Source organism: Hemicordylus capensis, chromosome 4 (genome assembly GCF_027244095.1).
Source record: "Hemicordylus capensis ecotype Gifberg chromosome 4, rHemCap1.1.pri, whole genome shotgun sequence".
Taxonomy (NCBI): Eukaryota; Metazoa; Chordata; class Lepidosauria; order Squamata; family Cordylidae; genus Hemicordylus; species Hemicordylus capensis.
This window is the reverse complement of record NC_069660.1, coordinates 302,280,390-302,300,208: the sequence shown is the minus strand read 5'-3', so window position 1 is coordinate 302,300,208 and position 19,819 is coordinate 302,280,390. Positions and strand designations below refer to the sequence as shown.

Here is a 19,819-nt window from a genome sequence, read left to right as displayed (position 1 = left end):
TAGACTGTTTACAAGCTTCTAGAATTACAAGTTTACCTCAGGGTGCTGTGGTGGCTGTTTCCATCCAGGCCTCTTGTAAGCAAGCCATCCTTCACCTTCACGTCTATTTTCGTATGGAAAGGCTTGCCAGAAAAACACCCCTTGGGCATGCTCAGTAGCGCAGTGTTGCATTCACCTCGTGGCACCAGGCAACTGGAAAGTCACATGTGACAACAGTGTGAAAAGTACATGGCTAGCTATTCTTAGCTGAGGAATGTATACAGTGCCTCACTGCAGTACCTCGTTAACCAACCTTCAGAGAGCCGTGACAGTGCGTTGATATTAAACAAACTCAGAAATCTCCCCCTATGAATCTTTCGCCAGCGAAAGAACAATCTTGAGAGGTTTAAGAGCCTTTTTAAAAAAAATTATTACTCTTTATGTTCATGATCTAGGCATGGAAAGCTTCAGCAGAGAATAAACAACCCAAAGCGACTGAAGGCAGGGAAGGAATAAGGTAAACATATCTGCCCCAATCTTCACTGCAAATGTGAACAGTTGGGTTAGGAAGAGAGTTTAGCCATTGCATTTAAGTGCAGACTGTAATGGTCAGCCATGCAAATTACACAGTTATGTCTTTTGTTTTTCATGGGGTGGGGGTAGGGCTGCAAAAGCAGTCGGCAGCTATCCCTCTCAACTACAGGTAGCGGAGATTTTAAATTAACGTGTGTGTGTTTTTCTTCTACAGCAGTGTTTGCTCTTTTAAAAAAAGGAAATTGGAGATTGCATCCATTTTTATCTAGGGTGGGTTGGGTGAATATAGAGTGTCGTGGTGTGGGACACTGGGGGTGGAGCAGTGGGTATCCTCGCAGACTTTTTGCACAAAGCCATGAAGAAATCGGCTGCTCTTGGTTGATATGAAAGCAAAAGCAGTTTGGGGCAAATAAATATATCATTTTCCCTACAGATTCCTAGAGCTGAGGAGTTTATTTTGTCCTGTTGCTCTGCCAGAGCGGCATTCTTTGGAAATGACTAAATCGGGGAGTTGGGGGGGGGGGGGAGTGGATTGAGATGGAAGATACCAGACTATAAGTGCTTCAAGGGAATGAGAGGCTGACATGGATGTGTATTAGAAATATTTATCATGAGCAAATTGTTTGCTTTATGCCGGAGCCACCAACTGATGCAATCATTTCATATCACTTGTTTGTTTGTTTTTAAAATTATATTTTATTACTGAGGTGCTGTACATGGGTTACATCAGAAATCCACCTGGTTTGTTTTATATAAGAAGACTGTGATTAATTCCCCCCTTGACTGCATGGCCTTTTACTGCTGTATGTAGCTTGTTTGCCCATTTCTGCACTAGACAAGACAATAATCAAAAGGGTTGCTCCACTGTGTTCCTTCAAGTCAAGTATGTTGATAAAACACTCCTGGGAATTCATGTTTGGTCACTGTTGACCTCTCTCTGGTTTCAGCTATGGAAGAGAAATCCCCACAAGACCTGCTCTTCAAAGATCAGGACTTCTCCTCTGAGATGTTAAGGCAACTTAATGGTTTACGACAGAACAGGATTCTAACTGATGTCGTCCTAAGCACAAGTGACATCGAAATCCCTTGCCACAGGAATGTTCTTGCTTCCAGCAGCCCCTACTTCAAGGCAATGTTTTGCAATAAGTTTAAAGAGAGCTGTCAGGAAAAGGTCAGCCTCCAAGGCATCGACTCAGGTATTCTTCATTGTATTATCATGTATGTCTACACAGGAGAGATTCTCATAACAGAGGATAATGTTTTGTATCTAATGGAGACTGCCTCCATGCTCCAGTACGTGAGACTGTTTGAGGCCTGTTCGGCCTACCTCCAGGACCAGCTCACTCCAGACAACTGCCTCAGCCTGATTCGGCTCTCGGAAATCTTGCACTGTGAGAATCTCAATAAGAAAGCCAAAGCGATGGCTCTGAAGTGTTTCCCTGAAGTAGCCACTTCGGAAGACCTGAAAGAACTTTGTGCCTTGGAGCTTATTAACTATCTTGGAGACGATGAACTCTGTGGGGATGAGGAACAAGTCTTTGAGGCACTGATGGTTTGGGTTAGACATGACCTCAAGGCCCGGCAAGGCTATATCCAAGACTTGTTCGAGAAAGTAAGGCTTCAATATGTCCATCCAACTTTTTTCTTCCACTTCATTGCCAATGACTCTCTCATTCAGTCATCACCTGCCTGTAGGAACATCTTGGAACTAGCAAATAGGCAGATGTTTTCTTTGTATAGCACCAGTGCTCCAGGCATCAAACCTATGTGGCACGTTCCTCGGCGATATTCGTGCCGGGAATTCCTTCTCCTGGTTGGTGGTCGGAAAGACAACCAACAGACGACGAGGGATGTCTTGCTGTATGACGAGAAGACAAACCAATGGCTGAGTCTTGCCAAATACCCAACAAGCCTCTATAAGGCTTCTGCTGTGAGTTTACACAGTAATATCTATCTCCTTGGAGGCATTCCTATTGGCAGTGGGAATAGCCAAGTCACTGCCAGTGTTTATATCTTCTCACTCAGACTTAATCAGTGGAGGTTGATAGAACCCATGCTGATCCCACGCTATTCCCATAGGAGTATCGCCTACAAAAACTACATCTTTGCTATTGGAGGCATTGGGATGAACCAGGAAATATTAAATTCCATGGAGAGGTATGACAGCATCTACAATATTTGGGAGCACATGACAAATATGCCCATTGCTGTTCTTCATCCTGCTGTGGCTGCCAAAGACCAAAGAATCTATCTTTTTGGAGGGGAAGACATTATGCAAAACCCTGTCCGGCTAATACAGGTAACTACCAGGCCTCCCCATCTCTTCAGCATTGCACCAGTTTCCCCCAGCTGGAGACAGTATTTAGCATGCATGGATACATGATTCAAAGACTGTAAGAACATTGTCTGTCATACAGAGCAAGGATTCACCAGTGCAGTGAGAGAACAGCCTAACAGAACTTTCCAACTAGCTGCACCAGTGCAGTTAATTGGGAAGTGGCAATTTTTGACGCTATCACCTTACTCAGAAAGCCCTCTATACCACCCAAAAGTATGTCCCTCTGGGTTGCGCAGCCCTCGGGGACATATTCTCAGGTGGCACAGAGGGCTTCCTGGGGAAGGGGACGGCATCAAAAATTGCCACTTCCCCATTGTACTGGCGCAGTTAGTTGGGAAGCTCTATTATGCTGCTCTCTCACTGCAACGGTGGAACATAGGAACATAGGAAGCTGTCTACTGAGTCAGACCATTGGTCCATCTAGCTCAGTATTGTCTACACAGACTGGCAGTGGCTTCTCCAAGGTTGCAGGAATCTCTCTCAGCCCTATCTTGGAGATGCCAGGGAGAGAACTTGGAACCTAGATGCTCTTCCCAGAGCGGCTCCATCCCTTAAGGGGAATATCTTAAAGTGCTCACACATATAGTCTCCTATTCATATGCAACCAGGGTGGACTCTGCTTAGCTAAGGGGACAAGTCATACTTGCTGCCAGAAGACCAGCTCTCCTCCCATTATGTGCATCCTCTATGGCAGCCATTGATTAATATCATCATATTTAGGTGTCCTTATCTTCTCTAAAAATGGAATAACTTGTGCCTAGAATTGACAAGCAATATATCATTCTCTTCTTTTGTCTTGATTTATCATGAGTCACACAGAGTAGATATCCAGGTGAACACAGGACACTGCCTTCTACTGAGTCAGACCATTGGTCCATCTAATTCAGTGCCATCTGCATTGAGTGGTAGCAGCTCTCCAGGGTCTTGGGCAGATGTCTTTCCCAGCCCTACCTGGAAATGATAGGGATTGAGCCTGAGGCCTTCTGTATGCAAAACATGTGCTCTGCCAGCAAGCTCCAGTCCCATTCCTATGGGATACAGTTGTACTTGGAGCAGGAATTACCTTCTCCAGAAAACATCTAAATTAATTTCTGTTTACACATTCAGTTATGTTATTATTAAGAGTGTAATGAATGTCGCAATGACACTTTGCTCACTCTTTAGATAAGGGGCCCACCAACACGGCCGGCACCATTTTGCAGCATGCAATCCAGGCAGTAGATATACTGCCATGCGCAGGAAACACGGAAACCTCGAGCCAGGTCAAGCCAATGACTAATCAGAGACCTGAAATGTCCTCTTGCTTGCTTGTCTGCTTCCCGAGTCTCTACCTCTTGACCCTGCCCAGAAGACCGCCATTTTTAATATACAAAGTTGGCAGCCTGAAGTGCAGCAAATAGCACTGCCCCGAAAATAGAAAGGAATGAAGTTTAAAGCAGTGGTTTCAGACTGTGAACAAGCCAATATGAAAAGCTAGCATAATATACTGTTATGTAGACAAAATTCTCTCTTAAGCAAAATAGTGCCAGTGGAGAAATTCTGCTTCATAACACAGGCATTTTATGCAGTATTTTTTAATATCAGATATTCACTTATCCAGAGACACTGTAATCAAGGACTTTAAATTTGGGCACTTCTAATCAATTTAATTGGTCAATCAACCAACTAATTAATTATAGTTAAATTTATGTGCCATCTTTCATACATTTATTCCAAGGTGGTTTACAAGATTAAAACAAAACAAAACAAAACAAAAACAATAAAATCTATAAAATCCAATTAAAATCACCAACAATATAGATCTAGATTGCAGAGTATTTATTTTTAGAGCTGGGAGCTTCAGCAATTCGAGTTGGTACTAACTAAGAATAGGAGCAGACTGTGGTACGTAGAGCAATTGCTGATGGTCTAAGGATACCTAGCAAAGGATAGCTTGCTGTCTCCTGTGGGGAGATGCTTGCTATTTGGAATGGGGTAGCACAGTGGTACAGCATATGTTTTGCATGCACAAGGACCCAGGTTTAATCTTTGGCAATTTGAGATATGACTGGGGGGAAACCCTTCCTTGAGAGCTGTTCTTATTTAGGATATTTATATATCCACCCCCGCACACCAAAAAAAACCCCCAGTTCTCAAAGCAGTTGCTGGTCAATATAGGTAATATTGAGAACTGGGTCAAGGCAGCATCTGATATGTCTGTACAGATTTCTTCCTACTTCCCAGCTGCTAAGATATATCAAGCCAAGTAAAAATGTATAGGCCCTGATCCAGCCCTATTCATGCATATAAATACATGCATAGGAGAATGTGTACCGCATTGAGAACAATACTGTGTGGGTGGCATGTATATTTGAGTGCACCATCTGACAATGCAATCCTATGCATGTTTACTTAGAAATAAGTCTCACTGGCTGATGGTGTACCATCACGAAGCTGTAGTGCTGAGCTCCGGGGTGGGGGGGCTGCAGACTCAGAAGGCAGCCTCGACACTGTTAAGAACAGGTGATTGTGCAAGCAGCACTACTGCAGTTTTCCCCATTTGCAATAATGGGGGAAACTGTGGAAGCACAGCCGCTCTTTCTTAACAGCATCAGGGCTACCTTCCAAGTCCTGGGGTGCAGCATTATGGCTCCGTAATGCTGCGCATCATGTTAGCCACTGTGTTTAAAAGGGCTCACTCCCAGGTAAGCCCCTTTGCTGCATAGTGAATTGGATTGCTGCCTGAATGAGTATCTGATTTATACCACTGATTCCAAATCCTGCAAGTGTCAAAGCCTTCTTACGTGCATCATTCTCCATCCACGGAGACCAAATCTGTTTTTCCATTTACGCAAATGGTAGCAATTGCTGCAAGGACAGAAATAATTCACCCTTCCCAAATAAAATTGGGATTTTCAGTTGGGGATTCTATCCCCACCCCCAATCCGTTCCATGCCTTATATGTTTCTTAGGTGTACCATGTATCCAGGAACATGTGGTTCCGAATGGAGACCAGGATGGTAAAGAACGTCTGTGCGCCAGCAGTTGTGATTGGAGACCGGATTTTTATTGTTGGAGGTAATGTTTATTTAAACATTGATAGATCTGTTTTGCAGCTCAAGCACTCCATGGCAGAATGATTTCTTCCTTAATGCATGATAGAGCCTCATTGTTATGTTCCATACCTGGTAATGAAGTCACATCTCCATAAAGGTTGCAGAGTACCTTATAGTTTCTGGAAGTGTTTCTCATGCCCATAAGACCTTCCAGGTAGAGAAATGCTCCAGTGGGTTTCAAATTCCTCTGGACAACTTACTGTTAAAGCACATATGCCAGTTCCCTTGCCTTGCTGCCTTCTCAGGCCTCTGCTTTTCTATGCTCCTGCTTTTTAAGCTGACTCCTTTCCTAGGCACTGGCCTTCTGCCTCTTTCTAGGATCTGAGCAGCTCATTCAGTGCCAGCCAAAGCCTCCTTAAGATCAGCTCAGCTCAGTCAACAACAGGCAGAAACGCTTCTACTTGCCCAGCAACTCTGTGAGAGCTGCTGCCTCTCACTAGATCATGACTCCTCTCTTTACCTTAGCTTCTCTGGCTAGCTTTATCTGATCCAGAAGAATTATAAGATGTTCACCTGGAAACAGACAATAAGGTCTTTCACACAACCAAGAAGTAGAAGGCAGGAAGCAGTAAATTCAGCTTTTTCTGCCTGTGAGAACCCACGGGATGTCCACCTATCCAGGACATTCAAATTCAATTTTTTTTCATATCAAGGTAGGATGGAAATAGCAGCTGCCCTAACTTGGTCTGCCAATTATGTGTTGAAATCCCCATTTTAAGCAGTCCCCAGCAGCCAGTGGTCATGTTTTCCAGAGAGTTCTGCAGCTGTCAGAGGGAGAGTTGCCTCTCCCCTGGGATTGCAGTGCATTGTGGGATGCCTCCTTCAGTCCTTGGAGAACTCAGCTCCCTGAAGCAATAATGGAGCCCGTTTGCTGTGTTCATTTGTGGGGTGAGTTAGCAAAGCCAAATGGAAGCTCAGCTCATCTGCCAAGAATGGGGTAGAAACCCTTCCCTCTCCCAGACCACCCCCAAATGATCTTTTAAAAGACCTTAGTAGTTTTTTAAAGATAGTTAAAAGTCATGTGACAGCAGACATTGTTCACCTTGGTGTACACACACACACACACACACACACACACACACACCCCTTTTGTCCCACTTTCAACTCCAGTCAAATAAATGTTGCAGGTTTCTAAAGCACTACAAAAACCTGCAGAACCTGTCTGACAAGAGGCAACAATGAACATATGAAGTTGCCTTCTACTTAGACACATCACAGGTCCATGTAACTCAGTCTTGTCTATAGACAATAGCAGGGGCTCTCCAGGTCTCAGACAGGGATCTTTTCCTTCTCTACACAGAGATGATGCCAGGGATCGAAAATTGGACCTTCTGTCTGAAAAGCATGTACTAGCTATAACCCATTCACTAAGTGTTTCTCAGATTTCAGCTTCAACTCTTTGGAAGCACATGTGTGCACACACGCACACACACAAGCAACACCAACCAAATTCTTGCCTTTCTCCAGCCACCATAGTAACAGAGAAAGGATGGCAGCCATACAAGGAAGGGGGAAAACTGAACCTGGAGCAATGGGACAGAGTATATCTGGGTAGCCTTTCCATGAGGCAAAGTGAGGCAGTAACCTCAGGGGGCAGATAACTTCAGGGAGTATATAACAGGGGGCCCAGTAGAGCAACTAGATTCCCCTTGCATCAGAGCAGCTCTTTGGGATCGATCTGACCCTTGAGAGCTATGCAAGGAGCATCTGGTCTTCTCAAATTGCTTCCAAAGCTTACAAGAAGCATGAGGAGAGAATAAGAGGCTGTTGGCAACTTTCTCTCCTCCCTGCCCCTGAGTCACTGTTAAAGCTTGCAAGGATCAGTTTTGAAAGGAGGCCAGCCCTCACTAGGGGTGTGGGACAAGGCAACATTTGGTGCTTTGCTTCAGACACAACAATTTTTTGGGATGCCCCTGAAATATATAACTACAGGCCTGTCTCCAACCTTCCATGGCTGGGCAAGGTAATTGAGAGGGTGGTGGCCTCCCAGCTCCATACAGTCTTGGAGGAAATGGATTATCTAGACCCATTTCAAACTGGCTTCCGGGCTGGCTATGAGGTGGAGACTGCCTTGGTTGGCCTGATGGATGATCTCCAACTGGGAATGGACAGAGGAAGTGTGACTCTGTTGGTCCTTTTGGACCTCTCAGCGGCTTTCGATACTATCGACCATAGTATCCTTCTGGAGTGTCTGAGGGGGTTGGGGGTGGAAGGCACTGCTTTGCAGTGGTTCTTCTCCTACCTCTCAGGCAAATTCCAGATGGTGTCCCTTGGAGACTGCTGTTCTTCAAAATCTGAACTTTGGTATGGTGTCCCTCAAGGCTCCGTATTATCTTCGATGTTGTTTAAGATCTACATGAAACCGCTGGGAGAGATCATCAGGAGATTTGGTGCAGCGTGCTATCAGTATGCTGATGACACCCAAATCTATTTCTCCATGTCAGCATCATCGGGAGAGGGCATAACCTCCCTAAATGCCTGCCTGGAGTCGGTAATGGGCTGGATGAGGGATAACAAACTGAGACTGAATCCAGATAAGATGGAGGTACTCATTGTGCGGGGTTGGAACTCGAGAGACAATTTTGATCTGCCTGTTCCGGATAGGGTCACACTTCCCCAGAAGGAACAGGTTCATAGTCTAGGGGTGCTTCTGCATCCAAGTCTCTCCTTGCTGTCCCAGGCTGAGACAGCGGCCAGAAGTGCCTTCTATCAGCTTTGGCTGATATGTCAGCTACGTCTGTTTCTTGAGTTAGACGACCTCAGAACCGTGGTACATCTGCTGGTAACCTCCAGACTGGATTACTGCAATGCGCTCTATGTGGGGCTGCCCTTGTATGTAGTCTGGAAACTACAGTTGGTCCAGAATGCGGCAGCCAGGCTGGTCTCTGGGTCATCCAGGAGAGACCATATTACTCCTGTATTGAAGGAGCTACACTGGCTGCCAATATGTTTCCGGGCAAAATACAAGGTGTTGGTCATAACCTATAAAGCCCTAAAGAGCTTGGGCCCTGGGGTTTTAGGAGAACGTCTTCTTCGTTATGAACCCCACTGCCCATTGAGATCATCAGGAGAGGTCCACCTGCATTTGCCACCAGCTCGTCTGGTGGCTACTCAGGGACGGGCCTTCTTCGTTGCTGCCCCGAGGCTTTGGAATGCGCTCCCTAGTGAAATAAGAGCCTCCCCATCTCTGACATCTTTTTAAAAGTCTCTAAAGATGCATTTCTTCACCCAGACTTTTAACTGATATTGTTTTGATTGTTTTAATGTTGTTTTTAGAATATTGTTTTAAAATTTTAAATTGTGTTTTAAATTTCTTGCTTTAAATTTTTTTTAAAAAAAAATTAATGTTTTACTTTTAATCTTGTTGTAAACCCAGAGATGTAAGTTTTGGGTGGTGTAAAAATATGATAAAATATGATAGATAGATAGATAGATAGATAGATAGATAGATAGATAGATAGATATCAGGGGGCACAGCCAACACACATACATATACTTACACTTCCAAGATTAACCTTTCTACTCACAAAGAAACAGATAATGGCCATAACAACAACATCATCATCATCATCATCATCATCATCATCATCATCATCAACATCATTTCAATTTCTATACCACCCTTCCAAAAATGGCTCAGGACGGTTGGTTTACACAGAGAAATAACAAACAAATAAGATGGAACCCTGTCCCCAAAGGGCTCACAATCTAAAAAAGAAATGTAAGATAGATACCAGCAACAGTCACTGGAGGTACTGTGCTGGGGGTGGAGAGGGTCAGTTACTCCCCCCCTGCTAAATAAAGAGAATCACCACGTTAAAAGGTGCCTCTTTGCTAAGTTAGCAGGGGTTATTACAACATTTCAGGATTTGTTCTGATATGCGCTACACTTCACCCATGATAGTTTCCCTACATGGATTAATGTTTGTGCATAGCAGGGTTGTAGCTACGATTGAACAAGGGAGGACAAATGTCCCTGGACCCCGCTGCTGACAGCTTGCTGTATACTCTTCTTGCACCTCTCTGAAAAATAAGGCTGTGGAGGGGGGGGCAGTGTAAGGGGCCACCTTCACTTTTTGTCCCAGGGTCTACTCCTTTCTTGCTATGCCTCTGCGTCATAGTGTCACGTGTGATTAACATACATGTCTCTGTTTTGACTCACAGCCACAGTTGGCCATGGCTTCTCATCATGGGAAATTATGTATATCCAATTTTCCATATACAGATGAAGACATCAGTGTATTTGTATTTGTCATTCTTACACTTGGTGTACAGACTTTTCCAGTATGGAGTTGTCAGAAAATCAGGATATACAAAATGACCCTGTGTGCAGAAAAAACAGAGAGCCCCAAATGCGAACACAGCAAAGATGAAAAGGGATTTACAAAAATAATGCTTCAAATATATTTATTCTGAATCTTTGTGCCAATAATTCAGCTGACGAGCTTAAGCCATAAGCCTTTTGGTGTATTTGACAAAGTACAAAAACATTTCAGCTAATTTTAAACATAATTCATTCTCTTTCAAAGTGGAAAGATTTACTGCCGATACGTTTTCATTTACCAGAGTCTCCCATAACATCATCCATTTGTTCCTGGCTTATCAGCAACTAGAACTGAAAATCACAACAAACACATTAATTTTTGTTTTTAGAAAAGCATCCAATATATTTCAAGACTTCCATGGACAACTCACATCAAAACAATGTAGATTTATTGCCTGAGTGATTCTTGCTTTTAATTACATATAGCCTTTTTTCATTGTCACCTATTGCAATAAAAATTGTGCCTCGGCCTACACTGATTTTGTTCTGAATTAAACCTACAAAACATAGCTGCTTCCTACCCCCACCAAAAAAATAATGTGGCAAAAGATAAATTCGCAGAACCATACAAGTGAGCTATCTACCAGCTCATGTTTAGTATAGGCATCTTAATCCTGATTAGATCCCTGTGAGCTTAAGGATGGGCATAGGGACTGGAGCAGAGGGAGGGGGGAACAGCCATCCTTCCTTTTGCCAATGCCCACTTCCTTCTCCAACAACTTACCTCCCCCCATGATTAGTGTGTCTGTCAACCTAGTTGGGAAGTGGTGGCTAAGTGTGGAGGTGACAGAGAATTTGATGACTGAATCAAATGAGGGCTCGTGAAGGGTGACTCCCAAAGGTCCAATTCAGCCACACAGTCAGCAGATGGGCAACTATTTGAAAATGTAACAATCGGGGGCTATTCCACATGGCAAACCATCTGTGTGCTACAGCAGATGGGCACTTTTCTCCATGTGACTATCAGGTCTTCATTTGGGTCTGCTTACTGTGTAAGTTTATCTCTTCATAGGTCTGTCCCAAAGCTAGAAAGCAGAAGAGTCTAGAGTGACCAAACACACTTCTCTGTTCATGCAGGATTAAGCATTGCACAGCTTAGCACAAACCTACAGAACTGGTTCCAACCAGACTGGGAGTAAAACCACATCATCTGCTAGAGGAGGAGAAAGATGGCAACAAACTAAACTTGATTCTTGGAGCATCACATACACCAGCGGTTCTCAAACTTGAGTCTGTGGATGTTGCGGGACTTCAGCTCTGCAAAGTTGGGTAATTGTGGCTGGGGATTATGGGAGTTGAAGTCTACCAATATCTCAGGATTCATGTTTAAGAAACACTGACATACACAGGGGCTATTCACACGGCCGCGTGGGTGGGGGCGAGGATGGTGGAGTTCAACTTACCTCCATACTGATGACTGCTCTGGCCCCCGTAGCATGCAAGCCGCACACCCACATGACCAGCACTGCCAGGAGCAGCGCAGATGACTATCTGTGCTTTTCACGGCAACATGGGTATGCAGATACCAGGACTCGTTGTCCCAGCCTCCGAGAATTCCACAGTGCACTGGGGGATACCCCCAGGGAATGGGCCTCCAGGAGCCCATTTCTGTGTCATCGCAAGCTGCAAGCAGCTCGCACGGACACACAATCTTGGGAGATACGTTTGCATCGCCAGGATCCATGCAGATCTGACGGTTCTCACGAACAGCAAAGCCCAGGCTTGGCTGCTCATGAGAACAGCCTCATTATGTACCAAGGCTTGCCAACCTTGGGTCCACGGTTGAAAGATCCAGTTGTGTGGTCAAAAATGTATGGAGTTATGCACACAGTTCCACATGGTTGTCATTTCAGGCCACACCGCTGACTGCATTTGTGAACAAAGTCCAAGTTATTCATATCCCAGAACTGGAACCAACCTTCCAGAACTGGAACCAACCTTCCAGTTCCAGAGGCTTTTATTGCTCGGAATCTTCCTCTTGATACATTTTATGTGAATAATTTATCTCCCCCCCCTTTCTCTCTCTTTTGGTAGGATATACCAGGCGAGTAATTGCTTATGATACAAAGGCCAATAAATTTCTGAAGTGTGCAGACATGAAGGACAGGCGGATGCACCATGGGGCAGCAGCCATCAATGAGAAGTTGTATTTGACAGGAGGCCGCTGCCTTACCATTGACAATGTCATCGAAGACTCTGATTCGCTTGAGTGCTACGACCCCAAGACGGACACCTGGACTTCAAGGGGGAAACTGCCACACAAACTGTTTGACCATGGGTGCCTTGCACTTCAGTGTGTGCCTTATGCCAACCTCATGTGAGAGGAGGACTGGCTGAAATGGATGTTGTTTCCCTCAGGCCAAAGGGAACATGCATCTGACAAATTGCTTTTTTTCATCTTAGATATTCAAACCACAAAAAGCTAATTCTGAGTCCAGAAGAAAGAAAAGGGAAGAAAGAGGGGTGGGGGGGGGGAAGAGATTGAACTTGACCATTTGCAGAGAAAAAGCATCCTATCCCTGTTCTGAATCCAGATCCTTCCCTTCCAGTCTGACCTTGATTTTTTTGGAGTGCTTTCATTAAAAATCAATGACAACCGATGTGCTTTTACTCCTATCTGTGTTTTGGCCTTCTTTCTCCGTTTTGTTTAGTTCTTTTGAGGAGCTGGAGGCAGAGGTGCCTTGAAAAAGTTTCTAATTACTGTATTCCAAACTGAAGAGAAAACATTACATAACATGAGGATGTGGAACTCACTCTCTCAGCTGAGACTGCATGGCTCCCTCTTTCCCAGCCTTTAGGAGGAAAGAGAAGACTGCCCTTTTTATCCAGGCTTTTTGGCCAATGAGCTGTCCTTTGGTCTTTTAAATGTTTAGCTGTATTTGTTCTGTTTTTATGTTTTTATTGAATTGTTTTTATCTTGTTCACTACCCTGAGGTCTTCAGACAAAGGGCAGTATATAAATATCAATAAATATCAGTTTCATTAAAATGTCATTAATATATTTACATTATATCTGATGCCCGTTTTGTCCTTTCCCCATCTTGCATCTGGCCTTTTCATCCCTATTGCCTCTCCCTACTCATACCACTGGTCTCTTGCACAAGCAGCTGGGGCGGGAACTTAACTCAGTGGTAGAGCATCTGCTTTGCATGCAGAAGATTCCAGGTTCAATCCTCCATCTAAAAGAAGCTCAGGTTGCTGGGAGTCGGGGTCCACCCATACTCTGATCTGGAGGAGACCTTATTCGAGACAGGAAGAGGCTGCCTCAGCCTGGGTCTTGATCCCAGCAACAGCCTTCCCGAATCCTTAAACCCAGAGGAGCCAGTGCTGGTTGCCGCCTGCCCACAGGACCTTTGGGATCTTCATGCAGTGAGTCTCTCATCCCATCAGCAGAACCCCTTCCCTTGCCCCTGAGTCATCAGGAGCAGAAGTGATGCTGTGAAGGCTTCATTTCTGATGGGCCTACTCAGGAGAAAGGGAGGCCAACTAAGACCCCTCCAGAGCAGGGCTAGCCTGAAGGTCTAAGGAAGAGGTAGGGCCCCTGCTGGCTATATAAGACCCACACCAGCCTTTGGGTGGCTCCACAGCTCCCTTTGTGAGCTCATGCTTCCTGTTGCCTTGTGGCCTCCACCTGACAGACACTAGGCTGAGAAAGATCTTTTCCTGCAGCGCTCTACCTAGACAGAGCAGGTGACTCTGGACTAGTTGGATGAGTGGCCTGGTTCTGTATACAATATATACAACTGTGGCTGAAATTCATGAGAGCCACCATTTGATCTTTGAATAATTCATATTAAGCAGGAACAAACTCCTAATATCCTTTGTTTCTGCAAATGAGCAGAACAGAATCTGTACTTCAGTCCTCTATCCATTCTCTTTCCTCACACTTCTATTTCGTTCCTTGTAGTTCTGTGAACACTTCTGTACTGTTAAAGGTTTGATCCTCACCAGGAGCCTTTGTGGGTGATGTCTGTGTTTTTTAACTCTGGGCATTTATCAAAGAGTGAGATTGGTTCCAAGAGCAGTGTTCTCCTTGTACCGTTACTGTGTTTATCATTTTAATGCATTTCTCATTCCTTTTTGATTGAACTCCCTGGACAAATTATGAAAGAAATTGATGCACAGATAAGCAAGTGTTCCAACTTTGCTCCCCTTGTCCTTGCCTGCTGTCAAAGTTCAGTGAGTTGAACAACAAGGAATTTTTGCATCTGACCAGTGTTTGGTGTCACAGCTAAAGGAAGAAAATATGAGTGGCAGAGTCATCTGCTTTATCACTATTACTTAAGCCTTGTTAGTCACCCCGTGTTTGGTAGCTGCTGGGAGAGGGAAACAGGTGCATAATGACTAAGCCAACTACCTTCATGCCAATGTGCTCTGTGGGCACACACCCAGGCCTTCTGCACATTCAACGCTGGTCCGAAGAAGCAAGCATTAAATGCAGGGAGAGTCAATTTTAGAACCCTGGGTGGCCAGGGTTCTAGAACACAAGGAGAACTGTCTTAGTCCAATTCAGACATTATGAATTTGTTTGTTTGTGTGAGTGTTTGTGTGAATGACTGTACCTGTGTTAATTTCAAAATATGACCTGGATACAGGCCCTTCAAATGCATGGTACAGATAGAAAGTTGTAACGAATGGAGACTGGTGAATGGCAGATTTAAGCCCAGCCTTTGTCTCAGAGCAAGTCCATGTGGGGGAAAGAAAATTGCTGATTCACTTCTTCCATATTTGTTCAACAAAGACTGTCCCTCTGGTATTGCTGCCACCACACCCACTTTTTAACAAGTTTTAATCCCTCCCTGGTGTGGGTGGAATTCCAGGAAAACCCTCTTTCTTTTACCAAAGAGAAAAATACCAAAACCTCCCACGTGTAGCCTATGCATGAGGAGAAAAACTTGGTAGTGTGCTGCTGAGCAATCAAACTTGAGGCATGTTTGCACTAGAGTAAAACCTCTTTTCAGCACCACCACCCCTTTTCTTGAGTTGAAAATCCACTCAAAGAGGCTGGTTATAATTGTGAAGGACCAAAAAGAAAAATAACCTTTATTCAAAATACTACAGACTGTTTCAGTCTGAGGCTCTCTCTCTCAGCTTCAGTTACAGGTAACAGCAAACACTCAGAGATTACTCAAGATACACACAAGATTACTTTCAAAAAGACCACTCCAGTTGATAGTTGGAGTGGTACACTTAAAAATCTTGATTACCCAGTTGCAAAGATAATTCAAAAAGCACCCCTGGTTGCCAGGAACCTTTAAAAGCACCTTTAAAGGTCACAGAGACATTTGCAGTGCCCTGGATGGATAATAATGGCACAGGTACAACATTCTTATGTTACAGATAAAACACAATAGACCAGTTGTAAGGACTTGCAAAGCACTAAAATAACACACGATTCCCTGACTAAACCCTTCTCCGAAGCCAAGCCCTGGCTTCTTCCCTGAACTCACCAAAACCATGGTAGATGCTTCAGGCCCCTGAAGAGTTCTTGGTTGCTGCCATGGCTTGGCTAGCCAACTGTTGCTTCCCCTGCCTGGCTCCAACTGCTGAGAACAAAAGACACTTTCACTTCCTGCCACCAGGCCCTCTAAGTCCTAGTCACCGTGTGCTGAGTGTCTGATCCCTAGAGGTCACTGCCTGACAGACAGGACAGGGTTCCCTTCCAGTTCACTCTTTAGCGTAAGGGAGGGGCCGATTGCTACAGAAGTGTACTGTACCTGCTTTCAATATAACACGTGAATGACTTTGCCTGTGTACAGATCTGTACTTGTGTACACTATACACTCGTACGAGTGTTGAACATAATGTGTGAATGGGCCTCCTGTGAAACAAGGAGAAAGGGCCAGTGTAGTGTAGTGGTTAGAGAATTCAGTTGGTCTAGGACCAGAGAAAGAACCAAGTTCAAATCCCCATTCAGCCATGAAACTCAGTGGGTGACTCTGAGTCAGTCACTTATACGTCTCAGCCGAACCTACCTGATAGGGTTGTTGGGGGATAAATATAACCATGAACACCACTCTGGGTTACTTAGAGGAAGAGTGGGATATAAATGTAAAAATACAAATAAACTCTCCCCATGTTCAGCAAGTGCTGAAAGGACAGAGGAATGGGGGACAACATAGCCAAAGAGTGCATGGGGAGTGATTTGCTTGAGTGCTCCTGTTGCCTTCATCCCGTGTTCAGTGAAAAACATAGGGAGAATGTAATGAGAAGAGGGCTTGTGAATTCAGTTCCTGGTCTGGAAGTTATTGCAGTTCCTGCAAGTTCCACTAAGGGCTGGCTTGGATGATACTCTAACCAACCCTTTGAAATGTATGGGTTAGTAGCATGGACACACCCATCTCCCTCCCAACTTGGTGCACTGTTCTGCTACTGCCTATTTGCACAGGATGATGCTTCAGATGAACCATCCCTCAATGCAGGATTAAATACACAGTTAAAGTGGTATAGAAATCGAACAAATAAATAAATAAATAAAGCAGTATTAAAACTGAACATATAGAGGCCGTTTGAACAACTCCCCCCACCCCGCAATGGTGTAACGGGACACTGGGTTTGGGGGCAGACTACACTCCCACTCTCCTCCCTGCACATTTAAAGGAGCCAATCAGAGTACTATACAAACTAAACCTAATTCCAGTTGTGTGGGGTAGAATTATGATGTCAGGAACTCAGATCAGAAATTTGGTAGGCTCAAGCTCAGACTTAACCTGAGTTGCTTCCATACTAGGGCCCTTTAGCCCTTTCCACAGTTACAGTAGCTGGAACTGAATTAAAATGGAAGCTCCACACAGCACAACATAGCACTATATCAGAAGCTCCCAATTTCAGCTTTCCGGATTTTGTTGGACTACAATTCACAACAGACAAAGGCCATTGTGGTTGGAGATGATAGGAGTTGTAGTCAACAACACCTGGAGGCCCAAAGGTTGAGGGCCTCTGCACTATATAATGCAGCAATACCTTTCCATAAGGCCAAGATCCTTCTATAATGTCTATTCACAAGTGTGTGATTAGCTTCACTCAGATACTCCCAAAATGCCTTTAAATATTACAGCATCACTCTGGTATTTATTATTTGTTTACCAAATGTATATACTGCCTGATATGTGTATCTCTAGGCGGTGTACACAATTTAAAACACTACAATTACAACAATTTCACAAGGGGACAAAGTTAAAACAATTTCATGAGATAAAAACAATAACAATTTAAAATTAATTTCACTTAAAAGCCTGAGAAAACAGGTGTGTCTTGAGGGTCTTCCTAAAAGCAATCCGAGATGGAGATGATCTTATTTTTACAGAAAGCATATACCAAAGCTCCGGTCCAGTTCGAATTAGAGCTGGTTTGGGCCCGAATTGAGGGTGGTGGTGGGGCGTTAAAATTGGTTTTTAAAAGTGATGACTTACTGCTGCCAAGGGCTGCGGTAGCCTCGGGGGGTGATGAGGTGGCCACTGAGGGATCCAAAAGGATCAGCAGTCACACTCCCTCTGCCGATAGTCAATTGGAGATCATCCATCAGGCCAACCAAGGCAGGCTCAACCCCATAGCCTGCTCTAAAGCCAGTTTGAAAGGGGTCTACAAAATCTGTGTCCCCCAAAACTGCCAGGAGCTGTGAAGCCACCACCCACTCAGTCTCCTTGCCCAGCCATGGAAGATTGGAAATGGATCTCTAATTAGCTAACACTGAAGGATCCAATGCAGGTTTCTTCAAATAATGTCTAATAATAATCTCCTTGGGACAAGGAGGCATCCTGCCCTCCCTCAGAGAAGCATTTATAATATTTACCAGACCCTCTCTGATAAATACGGTTACCAGATTAAATAAGCCAAGTTGGGCAAGGGTCAAGATAACAAGTTATAGGACATATAGTTTGTCCACTTCCTCAGAAATAACCAACTGAAAGTGTCCCAATCTAATCCTATAAGAGGAGTTGCTGGACACCTCCACAATAGACTCTGCAGTAAGTGTGGAATCCAGTTCGGCCCAAATATGAGAGATTTTATCCACACACAAAATTATGGAAGACATCACAGCAAGTGACTAATGGTTCAAGTTCAAATTCATGGGGGAAGGGGCACATACTAGCCCCTTCACAAGCCTAGACAACTCTGCTGGACATTAATTTGTGGAAACAATGCAGGCAGAAAAGAATCGCTTCTTTGCCGCCCGTACTGCCAGAGCATAGATCTTCAAATGTTCTTTGTGTTGTGATCTGTTGGATTCATGCCAAGTCTTCCTCCACTTGTGCTCTAGTTGTCTGCCTTGCCGCTTCAGCTCCTGCAGTTCTTCCGAATACCATGGGGCTAATTTTGTAGCAGGTTGGAGAAGCAGCTTAGGAGTGATTGTGTCTACTGCTCTAGTGAGTTTATTAATCCATGTTTGCACCGTAGCATCATCAGAATCACTAGCAGAGCCAACTCGAAACCCATCCAAGGCTTCTTGGAATCCTATTGGATCCAATAACCTTCTTGGGCAGACCAACCTAATGGATCCTTTACCCCTGCAGGGGTGTGTTGTGGTTGCAAGTCCTACCTTAACTAGATTGTAGTCCATGACGATCTCCCAATGACAATGGGGAGATGACAGGAGTCCTCACGCACAGAACACCACCATGATCAGAGCAAATGACCAAACTGAGTGTGTGACCAGCATCATGCATTCGTCCAGAGACCAACTGGAATAGTCCCATAGTGGTTATGGCTGCTATAAACCTCTGAGCTGCTCCCGACAACCTGGTCTCAAAATGAACACTGAAGCCTCCCACCAACAACAATCTGGGTAACTCCAATGCCAGCTCCAAAACCAGATCTGTCAGTTCAGTTAGGGACCCTCTTGTTCAGCGGGGTGATTGGTACACCCAGAAGTACCAATCTATCTTTGGTCCTTACTCCTTAGGCTTAGGTACACATACTCAAAATAGGCCAATTCCCTTACAGAGATACTGATAAGGGAGATGTTTTTCTTATAGACCACAGCCACCCCACCTCCCCCACCACATCTTCTCACCTGCTCCACCATGGAGTATCCCATCGGGAGAAGCTGGGGCCAAGCTGCCTCTGCCGACCAGGTGTCTGTAATGCACACCAGCTAAGCTCCTTCATCCATAATCAAGTCATGGATGATCTCAGACTTATTTTGGACTGACCTGGCATTACGGAGTAATACGGAGAGGTTCTGTGGGTAATTGGCACTTCCCTCCAAGGTCAAAGAGGTGGTAGGTCTGCTGGAAGGGGAAACAGGGAATTTCAAAAATAGATGTCTGAATTCCCGTCCCCTGTATTGGCCTGCTGACCTACCTGCACCACATCTTAGTCGATTCCCCACCACCACTGGAATAACTGCCCTAGAGCTGTCCCCTACTTCCCATCTCTAGCCACCCTAAGACACATACCTGTACCAGGCCCAACCAATTACTAAGCAACAATAATACATTGTTGATGAGGAAATGACCCCCATGATGCTACAGTAACAATTAAAGGTTATCTCCATTCCTGATACTATGTAAAGGGGTGAAGGACACTGATGAGGTAAAGAAAGTGATT

General features: G+C 44.6%; 1 protein-coding gene and 1 long non-coding RNA gene across 4 annotated transcripts; one reads left to right on the top strand and one right to left on the bottom strand.

Moving 5' to 3' along the window:
- Positions 1 to 275: 275 nt before the first annotated feature.
- KLHL38 (kelch like family member 38) lies at positions 276 to 13,258 on the top strand. Of its 3 annotated transcripts, none has more exons than XM_053242486.1 (4): positions 276 to 496; positions 1,461 to 2,812; positions 5,803 to 5,908; positions 10,513 to 10,740. In XM_053242486.1, the coding sequence occupies exons 2-4, from the start codon at positions 1,463 to 1,465 to the stop codon at positions 10,557 to 10,559; spliced, it is 1,503 nt and encodes a 500-aa protein (XP_053098461.1). In that variant the 5' UTR covers positions 276 to 496; positions 1,461 to 1,462; the 3' UTR covers positions 10,560 to 10,740. The 3 variants fall into 3 exon arrangements, with proteins under 3 accessions (XP_053098461.1, XP_053098460.1, XP_053098459.1); XM_053242485.1 differs by lacking the exon at positions 10,513 to 10,740 and adding an exon at positions 10,111 to 10,331; XM_053242484.1 differs by lacking the exon at positions 10,513 to 10,740 and adding an exon at positions 12,305 to 13,258 and having other exon boundaries at positions 278 to 496.
- LOC128321934 (uncharacterized) lies at positions 10,445 to 19,408 on the bottom strand. Its single transcript, XR_008305429.1, has 3 exons — positions 19,284 to 19,408; positions 15,721 to 15,816; positions 10,445 to 10,561 (listed from the first exon to the last, which is right to left on the bottom strand). It is a non-coding gene; the product is annotated as an uncharacterized LOC128321934 (long non-coding RNA).
- Between the last annotated feature and the right edge of the window lie 411 nt (positions 19,409 to 19,819).